At 47.1% G+C, this 12,593-nt stretch overlaps 2 protein-coding genes across 2 annotated transcripts; one reads left to right on the forward strand and one right to left on the reverse strand.

Annotated features, from left to right (window-relative positions):
- Nucleotides 1-616: 616 nt before the first annotated feature.
- Nucleotides 617-5,974, reverse strand: LOC103629504 (uncharacterized). The gene is given in 11 exon segments (XM_035959964.1): nucleotides 617-1,047; nucleotides 1,146-1,835; nucleotides 2,511-2,616; nucleotides 2,712-2,829; nucleotides 2,919-3,024; nucleotides 3,131-3,479; nucleotides 3,642-4,059; nucleotides 4,156-4,352; nucleotides 4,934-5,425; nucleotides 5,568-5,712; nucleotides 5,819-5,974. Coding segments are annotated over 2 exon segments (795 nt in total). The 5' UTR covers nucleotides 1,785-1,835; nucleotides 2,511-2,616; nucleotides 2,712-2,829; nucleotides 2,919-3,024; nucleotides 3,131-3,479; nucleotides 3,642-4,059; nucleotides 4,156-4,352; nucleotides 4,934-5,425; nucleotides 5,568-5,712; nucleotides 5,819-5,974; the 3' UTR covers nucleotides 617-891.
- A 2,933-nt stretch (nucleotides 5,975-8,907) lies between these two features.
- LOC100502486 (uncharacterized) lies at nucleotides 8,908-11,786 on the forward strand. Its single transcript, NM_001196964.1, has 7 exons — nucleotides 8,908-9,074; nucleotides 9,204-9,255; nucleotides 9,342-9,387; nucleotides 9,531-9,612; nucleotides 9,703-9,859; nucleotides 9,955-10,048; nucleotides 11,522-11,786. The coding sequence occupies exons 3-7, from the start codon at nucleotides 9,356-9,358 to the stop codon at nucleotides 11,700-11,702; spliced, it is 546 nt and encodes a 181-aa protein (NP_001183893.1). The 5' UTR covers nucleotides 8,908-9,074; nucleotides 9,204-9,255; nucleotides 9,342-9,355; the 3' UTR covers nucleotides 11,703-11,786.
- The last annotated feature ends 807 nt before the right edge of the window (nucleotides 11,787-12,593 follow it).

The following is a 12,593-nucleotide window of genomic DNA, read 5'->3' on the forward strand; positions in this document are numbered from 1 at the left end:
ATGGCGGGAGAAGCAAGCTCGAAGTCGCCACGATGAATGTGTCGCGGTTCATGGACAAGCAGATCCAGAGCCGTGTCGCCTCCGTCTCTGCAGATGGTAGGTGCTGCAGACCATGCCCCCGCCGGTGTAGTGAAATTGTGGTTCCAGGGTGGAGGAGCGCCCCGACGTCCGTTGCTTTTGTCCTACTGGAGTAGAAGCATACCCTCTTGGTGGAGTAGAAGCAACATCACTTCTATAGTGATTTATTAAGTAGTAGTACTTCAGTTCAAATCGCTTGGCCTCTTGGCTCCTGTCGCCGGAAAAATAAATCAAGGCACATGGAACTAAGCTAGAAGGACAGTAGGAAAATAAAAGGGCAGCAAACCAGGCTTATTTAGCTGTGATGGCCCATGTAGGATGTTTCAAAAATATTAGGGTGTTTTTGTTTAGCAGTCTGCTGTGAGATTAATATTTTTTACAAATCTTTTTTTTTCAGCAGTCCCCAATACGAGATTTTGGAAACAAAATTTTAGCAATCTCTTGAAGATGCTCTAAGACATTGCCGTATTTGCAACAAAATATAGGGACGTCTCAATTTTTAGTAGAAGAGCAAGCTTTCGTGTGACCCTACCAACCCTCGAATCAAATGTTTATATTTATTATATGCTCGAACTGTTATAATAGTTACCAAATATCAGTGGCCAAAATGAAACTTACAAATCCAGCAGGAAAACAGACATACATAGTTATTATTGTGGCTAATCATAGAGTAAAGCAACAACGACGGCTTTAATACACGCGATGGTAATGGTGCAGATTCTTGGTCTTCTTAGGATGCAGAAGCACGGAGCTGAGTGTGGTACGACTCAGCAGCAGGACAGCCCTCTGTAGCTCCATAACCTGTTCCAAGATTCAGTTACACAAGACCTGGTCCTCGTTTTCTTGTTTAGGATGTAAGTTCTGAACAAGCACTTCTAGGCTTGCATCATCTTATGGAACAGGAGCTTCGAAATAATGGTCAGTGAGAGGTTACTTAGACGTCAACAATCTCTTCAGCAAGCATGTTATCTGCATGAAATGGAACATTAAATAGGTAAGTTAATAGTAATTACAGCACAATGGGGTTTGTTTATTTTTTCCCGACACACAAGTTCAGATAGACGAACCTTTTCTGAACTGAACTGCAGAACCTGCTGCTCTAGGACAGCTGGATCAAGCACACCAAATTTCTCGAAGACAGACATCATAAGAGAGGTAGATGCTGGCGCAACCTGGAGATCATCAGTGACGATAAACTTCAAGCAACCTTTCACAAAAACTCCATCCTCTGAACAAGTGGCGGCGGCGGTTTCAGTGTCACCATCGTATTTTGGGAACTGTCCAATGGACTCCATGACCTTACCACATTTGCAGACCGTGCCAGGGAACGAACTGAACGCGTTGTCGCTGAGAGCGCTGCACCGCGTGTCCTTGCAGACATAGACCACCCTTGGAACGCTTCCATCGACGTTGATCTTGAGGCGACAGCAGTGGCCGGAAGCCGCGTTGAGCAGTTTCAGAAGCATCGCCTTGCAAGCATTGGTTTGGAAGTACTCCAAGTTGAGGTCCTCCACGCTCTTGTACAGCTGGTCGAGACAACCCAACTGAGACTGCTTATCCAGCAGGCGGACCATGGTGCCGAGCGGCACGGTGAGGAAGCTGAAGAGCACGTCGACGAACTCCTTGTTGGACTCAGCAAAGAGCACCTTCTTCTCTTTGTCCACAAACAGCTTCACGCCAATGGTTGGCCCCTCTGGTTTAGCCATGGTGGATTGCTGGCGATTTGGCTCGAGGAAGTGGTACGGTCTCTTCTTGTGCTAGTACATGAAACAAGCAAGTGTGACCCCTTAAAATACCTGGTGCGTGCAGCATGCGCTGAATCGCCCTGGAATCTGACAGGTCACAATTCAGAAAACGAAATGACAAAAGTGTCTTTCCAGTTCGCATGAAGAGTCGGGCATTGAAGCTAATTTACTTCAGAAACTTCTTGTTTTCCAGTTTACACAAGTATAATACCACGGTAAATTATGTATAAATGTGTGTTATATTGTTATTTTAATCTAACTATTTCACCAGCACATTGCAATCATTAGTTCTATATATGATAGTAGAGTGTCGTGCATTGCGATAGAATATAAATCATTCAATGAAATATTAATTCACAACGATTACATGAAAATGAACAATATATATATTGTCATCAACCTCGCTAAAATCTTTACCAACAACCAATACTGAACCGATTTTGATGGGTTTTAGCTTCATGCATGTTCAAACACCAAAATGAGTCTTAGTAGCCCACAGTACATGCGGATAAGGCAAAAGGTTAAAAGGATTACTCCACACATATTAAATCAAATGATAAAGTGGGCCTAATAAGCCTCCACCTGTTCAAGAAGTAGAAATACACGTACAAGAAAGACCGTTCTAACTTGGAAGAAGGAAAAAAAATCAGACAACTATATCAACTGAACAAAGACATCAGGCGTCACCTGGCTGCTAGAACATCATTCATGGCTTCCTGCTCCTCCGGTTGGATGGTGATGTCCACCTTGTCTGACTTTTGATTCTTAAGCAGATCCACCAGCCACCAAATTTCTTTAGCATGAGATAAAAAAAGATCAATTGTATCAAATATCAGGGTGGCCAGTAACTATAGTCACCCAAAAGAGCAGTAATCATGTAATCCTCACTGGTGACAAAATTTGTTATAGTTAATGGTGGGAGTAGTTCTCTTGCACTCATATGATATCTTACTATCCGAAGCCTCCATCGCAAACAACCAAGTCTGCTTTGCATCCATCGAAATGCCTAATAACATGACACCAAATCCATACTAATTAGTCACAGCCAGCTAACTGCAGCAACAAAAACCTATACTTCTTTTGCGTCCGTCTCACCACATCCGTTGTCCGAGCATTAGTGATGTCGCCCTACACTTGCATAACACCTATCAGGGCCATTGGTTGCTAGTCAATCGCGATGATGAGAGGAAGGTCACCTTCCCTAGTAGCATAACACAACCGAACCAAGAAGAGCGAGACGAGGCCATTAGGTACCCACAACAAAACTATGCAAGGACAGACCGCTGCGCACTGGCACTGGCGCTTACTTGCAATTAGGATATTGTTTTGGTGGTACATATAGGTTCGGTCTCAAAACCTACAAGTGAGAATAGGGAATCAAGCAATCAATCAAAAAACTTTTATGGATGGGTTACTGGGCCTATGGGATTTGTGCTACCACCTTCTGGAGCTATGCAACACATGTAACTGCATGGTCATAGTTTTTTATGTGAACTAACTTCTGATTCACTTTAGACCAATAAATCTCATTGTGAGCTTCTGATTTTATTCTAGTATAATTCAAGGAAATGACAGCATACAATTTGATTTATCAGAGTGACCATCTATGTTGGCAACGAATGCTGCACAAACTGAACCAGCTATGTATACTGCTGCCTGAAGATAGAAGAATGCAAACATTTTTTTATACGGACGGACGGACCAGACATTGAAGATAAAAAAAAATTCAGAACAAAATTTGCTACATTACTGCAATGCTGAACGTTAACTTGTTTTGTAGTCACAAAGACACTTTTTGTTGAAAAATAAAGGGCATACCTCAGCATTTGGCAGCAGCAGTTGCAATGCTGAACGCATTAGTGGACACACACACAAGGAGCAGCCAGAGGAGTGAAACTGATGATGACAGGATGATTGTAATTATGCCAGATCCAAATACAAGTACCTTGCCTAGGCTTCAATGACTCCCATTCAAAATATAGAGAGATAATATAACCTTCGTATTCTGTGCATAGCAAAAAAAATCCCAATGCATTGCTCTAACTATGACATAAAGGTTTCTAACTATGGTGGTGCACATGATCCAATGAGCAAGTGAGAGAGTAAATGACTGGTGAGTGGTTGGTGTTTCAACATCAAGCAGCATGAACAGAAGGCAATGTGTCTGCCCTTCGGCCTTTGTCTCCTCCTTCAAAGCCGGAGAGTCTTACTCCCACGGATGCAGGCGCCCTCGATTCTGTGCATTAAACAATACACAATTCGTCGGATCTAGACACGACACAAGATGACCATGACAATAAGGATTCAAAGGAGGACCTAGGTGTCTAAATACCTTGGTGTATGGGAGTCAAAACAGAGGTGTACCAGCCCAATTGAATGAAAATCAGCCACCAGCCCACCAGACAATAGTTTTAGGTTCCACGTTCTTTCAGATTTTCACATGAATTGATAATAAAGAGCAAATACATATTGCCTTGTTTAGGATTATTGGACACACTGACGTGGAGAATACCCTGCACCCTTTGTAACCTCAGGTAAAAAAAGAAGGAAAACAAAAAAACTATTAGTAATGAAAATGTGCCCTCAATTATAATTTGTATGTAGCTTTTCACAGTAACAGACAGACTCATCTAGGTATGTGCTTGTGCGTTGCGACGGTAGTAAATTTTTTTATATGAAACATTTCTCTAGCCTTTCTATCTGGAGCGCATCCAGCACGTTCCATTTCTCTGTATACTTCAGATACATACTCGAGCCAAGAGCAGAATTATTTCAATGCTTTTAGATTAATCAGGTACATACAATAAAATCAGTTACTTTTATATTCGACCATCCTAATAAAAAAACAACTAAAATTTGAAACCTATATTCATGAGCTGAAAACAAGACCTTCCATAATCATAACCAACAGTTAATATTCAGTGCAGATTCTATACAAGAGACACCCAATAGCCTGTAAAAAATCACAAACACTAACGTTAACTCATGGCACTATTAGTATTTAACCAGTACAAAAAAAATAATTGCAATTCAATAATATGATAGGCAACATTTGCATAAAACCAGAGTGCAAAATCATAGCTGAAGAGGTGGTTTATCCAGATATCTACTTTCTCACTGATAACCTCCACCAGGCCATCGTCAGGCACGCCCCCACCAGGTCGGCGTCGGGGGAGCCCAGGCACGTGGACAGCGCCTCCAGGAACGGTCTCCTGATCCTGCTACGGCTGCCGAGTAGCGCCGCGGCCACGTGTCTCAGCCACGCATCGTTTTCGGCCGCTTCCTTGTCCTGGGCACCGCAAAGCGAACTTCAGAAACTACTCGTCGATACTGTGCTGTGCCTTCCTGTGTGTAAAAGGTGACCGGGTGTGCAGCACTGTACGTGTACAACAGCATCAGAAGTGGCAGTGGTGGCCCGTGAATGGTCGACGAAGCCGGCATGTTCCAGCATCCAGTCCTCTGCGTGAAGGTCGCCTGAGAAGCAGCAGCAGAGCTCTCCGAGTGCTGGGCACGGCAGTGTCCTCTGGCAGGCAGCATCTCAGAGAACGTGCGATGGTCTTGATCGCCTCTTCTCTGTACGTGCTGTTTCTGTTTGGCTCCACCTGCAATGCGTTTCAGTTAGAGTTCTCTGCAGACTATTAAATTCCCGGCGATGTCTGAGGCGGTAGCAAACGAAATACGATTTCGTGGAAGTGGAAATGTAAGCGTACAACAAGAAGAGATTCAGGGTTTAAAGCTGTATACCAATGCATCCAAACACATCAGTAGAACGGCGATTGGGGCTTGTTCTTCTGCGAGCAAGCTCCGGAGGTACTCCAACAGCACATCCATTGCCTCCACGACCGACTCTGCTCTCGATCCATGCAGGAGCAATTCAACCATTTCTCTCCTGTTCGAAATCAGAGTGTTGGTGGTGATCGGCAGTTAAGTGGCAGCACATATACATATGCTTTGTCATAATTTTTTAAGAAAAAAAACTCTGAATGAAACTGCACCTTCTTAAGCAGACCAGTTCCATGAGCAAACCCACTGCAGTTCTCCTTGCCGAAAGCACTTTACTCTAAAGAAGTCGCAGAATACTCGAGCCATCCATCTTTATAGCCACGTAATCCCTGCAGCTGCCTTCAGCCCTGATGCAAGACAGCAAATGCTCAGCCACCCGCGGCTACTCGTCACCCCTATCTTTAAACCATGCATATACACAACAGATCCTAAAAACCCATGAATTTCTATCGCATCACAGATCCAAATAACCTCTATCGAGCCATACCACTTGTGGGAGCTCTCTACGCAGAAGCTCTCATTAAAAAATTTGCCACTGGCGAAAATCAAAATTGATGTGAGCTACTGACTATTGAGCACAAAGATCTTGAAAAAAATACCTTTTCTCGCAGCAGGGATTTGAGATTGAAGATTTGCGTTGCTGCGCTCGGTCAGGTTCCTCTGCTCGAGGAGTCGCCGTGGCCTTGTGCCGCTGCCTCTTGCCATCGTGCGGGTAATGTGGGTGCGGGCGCGGCTCCCGCTAGGGTAGAGGCGACTGTGATCCGCGGGGCTTGGGGGTGTGCGCGGCGAGGGCGGGGGGTGCCGGGGCGGTGGGCAGGCATCTCCTTGCCTGTGGCGTTGGAGAAAGAGGCGGAGTCGAGGAGGGCAGCGACGGAGTACATGCGATGCGCCATATCGGCTCCTCTGCGCCAATAGTGGCGTCGCCCCAGTAAGAATGCATGTGGTCATTGGGTAGGGTTTTCTCTAGCGGCAGACGGATCTGACGCAACAACGTGTGGAGGTGAGAAGGCTCCCGTGGAGGCAGCAGAGGAAGAAGGTCGCGGGATGCGGGGCGGGGTGCGTCCACCGGCGGGATGCAGGCAGGAGGCAGCAGAGGAAGAAGGTCGCGGGATGTGCAGCACAGGGAGGCCGCGCGACTGGTGTGGCCAGGCGAAGCTGTTCGCTGAGGAGTAACCCACCGGCGAGCGAGTGAGGAGCTCGCACAGCAAGGACGCGACGAGCAGTAATGGCGGCGAGGAGGGGGCGACAGTGGTAGAGGAGAGGAGGTGCGCGACTGCCTGCGGGATGAGGAGCCGCCGCGCGAGAGCTGCCGCGTGACCGACGGAGAGGCTGTGGGCGCGGGCATCTCTAGGGTTTTTCCTAGATGGGCCGTTTACGATTGAATTGATAGATGGGCCTCATACAAGCCAGCCAAATAAATTCCATGTTCTCTACCGCGGCGCAAATAAATGGTACCATATCGCCTAGCAAAAGAGTGAAGTAGCAACTTATAAACGTGGCTGCTATAGAGAAAGCAATCAGCTCTTGTAATCAGTTAGTGGTATATTGTGAACATGTATTGAATTTTTGTGCGCGCGGATGGACGATCCAGATTGAACAACAGCGATGCGGATGGACGATCCAGATTGAACAACAGCGATGGACGATCCAGATTGAGCGAAGGCAGAACGGCAGGCTACCCTTAGAGCCTTAATAAGTAGTAGAGATGAGCACAAAGATCTTGAAAAAAATACCTTTTCTCGCAGCAGGGATTTGAGATTGAAGATTTGCGTTGCTGCGCTCGGTCAGGTTCCTCTGCTCGAGGAGTCGCCGTGGCCTTGTGCCGCTGCCTCTTGCCATCGTGCGGGTAATGTGGGTGCGGGCGCGGCTCCCGCTAGGGTAGAGGCGACTGTGATCCGCGGGGCTTGGGGGTGTGCGCGGCGAGGGCGGGGGGTGCCGGGGCGGTGGGCAGGCATCTCCTTGCCTGTGGCGTTGGAGAAAGAGGCGGAGTCGAGGAGGGCAGCGACGGAGTACATGCGATGCGCCATATCGGCTCCTCTGCGCCAATAGTGGCGTCGCCCCAGTAAGAATGCATGTGGTCATTGGGTAGGGTTTTCTCTAGCGGCAGACGGATCTGACGCAACAACGTGTGGAGGTGAGAAGGCTCCCGTGGAGGCAGCAGAGGAAGAAGGTCGCGGGATGCGGGGCGGGGTGCGTCCACCGGCGGGATGCAGGCAGGAGGCAGCAGAGGAAGAAGGTCGCGGGATGTGCAGCACAGGGAGGCCGCGCGACTGGTGTGGCCAGGCGAAGCTGTTCGCTGAGGAGTAACCCACCGGCGAGCGAGTGAGGAGCTCGCACAGCAAGGACGCGACGAGCAGTAATGGCGGCGAGGAGGGGGCGACAGTGGTAGAGGAGAGGAGGTGCGCGACTGCCTGCGGGATGAGGAGCCGCCGCGCGAGAGCTGCCGCGTGACCGACGGAGAGGCTGTGGGCGCGGGCATCTCTAGGGTTTTTCCTAGATGGGCCGTTTACGATTGAATTGATAGATGGGCCTCATACAAGCCAGCCAAATAAATTCCATGTTCTCTACCGCGGCGCAAATAAATGGTACCATATCGCCTAGCAAAAGAGTGAAGTAGCAACTTATAAACGTGGCTGCTATAGAGAAAGCAATCAGCTCTTGTAATCAGTTAGTGGTATATTGTGAACATGTATTGAATTTTTGTGCGCGCGGATGGACGATCCAGATTGAACAACAGCGATGCGGATGGACGATCCAGATTGAACAACAGCGATGGACGATCCAGATTGAGCGAAGGCAGAACGGCAGGCTACCCTTAGAGCCTTAATAAGTAGTAGAGATTGGGGAGGGAAAGATACGCTTCATCATTTCATTAACTAAAGAGAATCATTGCAATCGGTTCACAATCACGCTGGCAGCGACGAGGGTACGAGCAGAGCAGAGCCACACGGGTCCAGCCGAGCCGTCGAGGAGAGAGCGATAGAGTAGCACGTGGAGAAGTATAGTACTTTTTTTTCCCTTTCCATTTCGTCTCGTACTCGTCCCGGCTCGTTGCTGGAGGGAGACGAGGAGAGGAAATCTCCCGCTGACTTTTCCCGTGTCCGTGTCGTGTTGCCTGCGTCCGCCGTTGGCCAGCCGCGACCCGTCGGCATCTCCTCTCGGGTCTCCTCACCCGCGCGGGAGCGGGTGGTTGCTGCGGCGGTTGACGACTTGACGTTTAGTAGTAGAGAGGGACCCGGCCGGCAGTTAAAGCCGACGCGAGAGAACCGAGGCGAGAGGGGATATGGGGAACCAGGTCGGGGGCCGGCGGCGGACGAGCGCTACACGCGCCCGCAGGGGCTGTACCCGCACCCGGACATCGACCTCAGGAAGCTCCGCCGCCTCATCCTCGAGGCCAAGCTCGCGCCCTGCCACCCTGGCGCCGACGACGCGCGCGCTGACCTCGACGAGTGCCCCATCTGCTTCCTGGTAACCGAACCATCCTCCTCCGCCGTCTGCGCTCTCGTTGGTGGATGCGAGGAGCGATTACTTTTTCTTCGTTTGGTGCTGTCTCTGGTTTATCTGCTACTACTAATAATAACTTGGTGCTGCTTGCAGTTCTACCCCAGCCTTAACCGCTCCAAGTGCTGCGCCAAGGGGATTTGCACGGGTGAGAGCCTACTCTCGTGGTGCTCTTGGTGCGTTCGTCGGCTTTGGTTTCTGTTTTTAACCTGTCACTTATGCTCCTGCGCGCAGAGTGCTTCCTCCAGATGAAGTCCCCCACCTCGTGCAGGCCGACGCAGTATCCTGACCCAGTTCACATCAATTTGAATCCATGCTTTGTTGAGACTTGAGAGAGAGAGTTTATTCGGGAGGTCTCTGGTATTATTAAACTGTGCCGGTTATTGCTCAGTTGCAAAGCCCCTTAACTTACCTTGTACTGAGGTGTCCATATTGCAAGACGCTGAATTACGCAGTGGAGTACCGCGGCGTGAAGACCATGGAGGAGAAGGGCATAGAGCAGCTTGTGAGTGCCCATACAAACCGTTCTTTTGTTTCTGAGTTGTCCGCTTTGGCTTATTCTCGCCAGTTCTTTGGAATCGGGAATTTTGGGTAGGAGGAGCAGAGGGTCATCGAGGCGCAGATCAGGATGCGGCGGCAGGAGCTACAGGACGATGCAGAGCGGATGAAGAACAAGCAGGCTGCGCCTTTGAGTGACGTAGTAGCATCTGCACAAGTTGATTCTTGCAGTACTGACGGTGCATCAACAGTAGGTGTGTAGAAGTTTAGATTTTCCCTGTGTTTTCTTTTTCACGCATTCTGTTGTTTGATGTTGTTCAATCGCTGACCCTGTTTATTCTGTCGATAGCTGCAAGCAGTCCGCGAGGCAACGATGCTCTCTCGTCCGAAGTGCAGCGTTCGGAGTTGATATTGAGGAATTCTGAAGTCTTCCAACAGAGGAGGTTTGTACTGATTAGCTTATTTGTGCATTCTAGATGCACTAGTGCTTGTAGTGTGGTTACTGTTGCATTAATGCATTAGGATTGTATGCCCTTTCTAGATTCAGTTTTGTTGGAAGCATTGTGATTATTGTTGCATTGAATTATTGGGGATGATAAGTTCTGTAGGCAAATTAACCAATCATATCTTGTCTCTATTGGAAATTCCAATTTGACAACTTATAATATACTCTCCCGTTCCAAATTATAAGATGTTTCAGCTTCTCTTCGTACATAGTTTTTGCTATGCACTTAGATATACACGATGTCGGTATCTAGATATATAGTAAAAGCAATGTATTTTAAAAAATGCCAAAATGTCTTATAATTTGGAATGGAGAGAGTACTTTCTAGTAGTTTGTAGTTGGTCATGTATTGTCTCCTGCTGTCAGACATAGTGGTATGGCATTGGACAGCCATGTCAAATAATTAGCTAGCCATTGTCATGTTGATTCACATATCCTGCCGTGGCTGTGTACCATGCTGAATATATTAATTCAAGATTTTTGTTTGCCTCTTATTTGTATGTTAACCAAACATTTTGGAGATTCCCTTGAAACCTTGGTGTTGCTGCTCTAAATTAAAGAGAAATTGTTGTTGAATAAATAATTTAGTACTTCCCTGTTCAGCTGCATTAATATAACACAGGAGTTGCAGCCATGTACTATGTATTATTAACTCCATTATTATGCAATTAGTAAATTAGCATTCTGAATAAGAATCCGATAATTGGCTAAGTTTGTGAAGAGAAGTTTTATATTGGAGTGGAGGCCTGTGAAGGTATTTCCAATATGAATGCTGTTGTTTAAGGGTTATAGAATGTAGATATAACTTAAAAATAAGAACTATTTCACCTATTCCAAACCTAATAGATAAGGATGTTTGACTGGTAAAGATGTACAATTAGATGTTTCTGGCCACAGCAAAGGCTTATAATCTTAAGTCAGTTGTTGGGTAGGAAAGATTGTGTGTTTGACCATTTCTGCAGTCTACGTCATACCTGTGACATTTGGAGTAGAGTAGAGGCGTAATCATGTATTGCACGAGAAGCACATCATAAGAAAATACAATGTAGTCTAAACAAACCTGTCATCATCCCCTTTTTCCTCACATATTAACTGGGTTCCTTTTTTTACTATGAAAACAAATACTCCCTCCGTCCCAACTTAAAATTCGTTTTATCTTTTTACTGGATTCATACAATAATTAATGTATATATATATATATATATATATATATATATATATATATATATATATATATATATATATATATATATATATATATATATATATATATATATATAGTCTAGGTTCATAATCATCCATATGAATATAGACATAAAAACCTAGAGCTAAAACGACTACTATTTTGGAATGAAGGGAGTATATCATGATGTTGGGATTAATTATTTTCTGGTATATTCTTTTAATGCAGGGGAAATAATTTTGATGTGGATCTTGAAGAAGTAATGCTTATGGAGGCAATTTGGCTCTCTGTACAAGTACGTCAAAACAAAACAAAAAATCGTTCATCAATTGTAAATTTAGTCTCCTTTGAAAGGATGCTTGCCATGTCACAATATTGTGCTTTTTCTGATGGTTGTGGGAAATCCTAACCCTAACACAGGGTTGGGTGTTGTATTAATAGACTGAGTTAGCTGGGCCTAGCCCATTTCACAGAGGGGTAAACTCTAAACCCTAAACGGGTACTCTATCACTCCCCACAGTCTCGACTCTATCATGTACAGATGTTGAGACTGGATCGAAAGTCTAAAAATACACTCGACGGTAACCCCTTGGTGAAGATGTCGGCGAACTGCAGCGTGGTGGGGACGCTGAGAACCCGAACGTCACCGGCGGCGACAGGCTCGCGGACGAAGTGTAGGTCGATCTCCACGTGCTTCGTGCGCTGATGCTGCATGGGATTGATGGAGAGCTAGACCGCGTTGACGTTGTCGCAGTAGACGAGGGTGACACGCTGAAGGGGGTTGTGGAGTTCGTGGAGTAGCTGGCGCATCCAAGAGGCCTCTGCCACACCGTTGGCCACACTACGGTAGTCGACCTCTGCGCTGGAGCAGGAGACGACAGGCTGCCGCTTGGCGGCCCAGGAGATGAGGTTGGCACCTAGGAACATGACATAATCGGAAGTGGACCGGCGCGTGTTGGGACAACCAACCCAGTCAGCGTCGGTGTAGACCATGAGCTCGGACGTTGGGGATGGTGAAAGGGAAATGTGCCTGTCGGGGACCATAATTAGGGGTACCCTCAAGACGCCTAATTCTCAGCTGGTAACCCCCATCAGCATAAAGCTGCAAAGGCCTGATGGGTACGATTAAGTCAGGGATCAGTCCACACGAGTGACTCGATCACGCTTCACCCGAGCCTAGCCTCGGCCAAGGGCAGCCGACCTCGAGAGACTTCCGTCTCGCCCGAGGCCCCCTTTTCATGGCGGACACATCACCGGCTCGCCCGAGGCCTTGGCTTCGCTCAGAAGCAACCCTGACCAA

Source organism: Zea mays, chromosome 6, assembly GCF_902167145.1.
Source record: "Zea mays cultivar B73 chromosome 6, Zm-B73-REFERENCE-NAM-5.0, whole genome shotgun sequence".
NCBI classification, from domain to species: Eukaryota; Viridiplantae; Streptophyta; class Magnoliopsida; order Poales; family Poaceae; genus Zea; species Zea mays.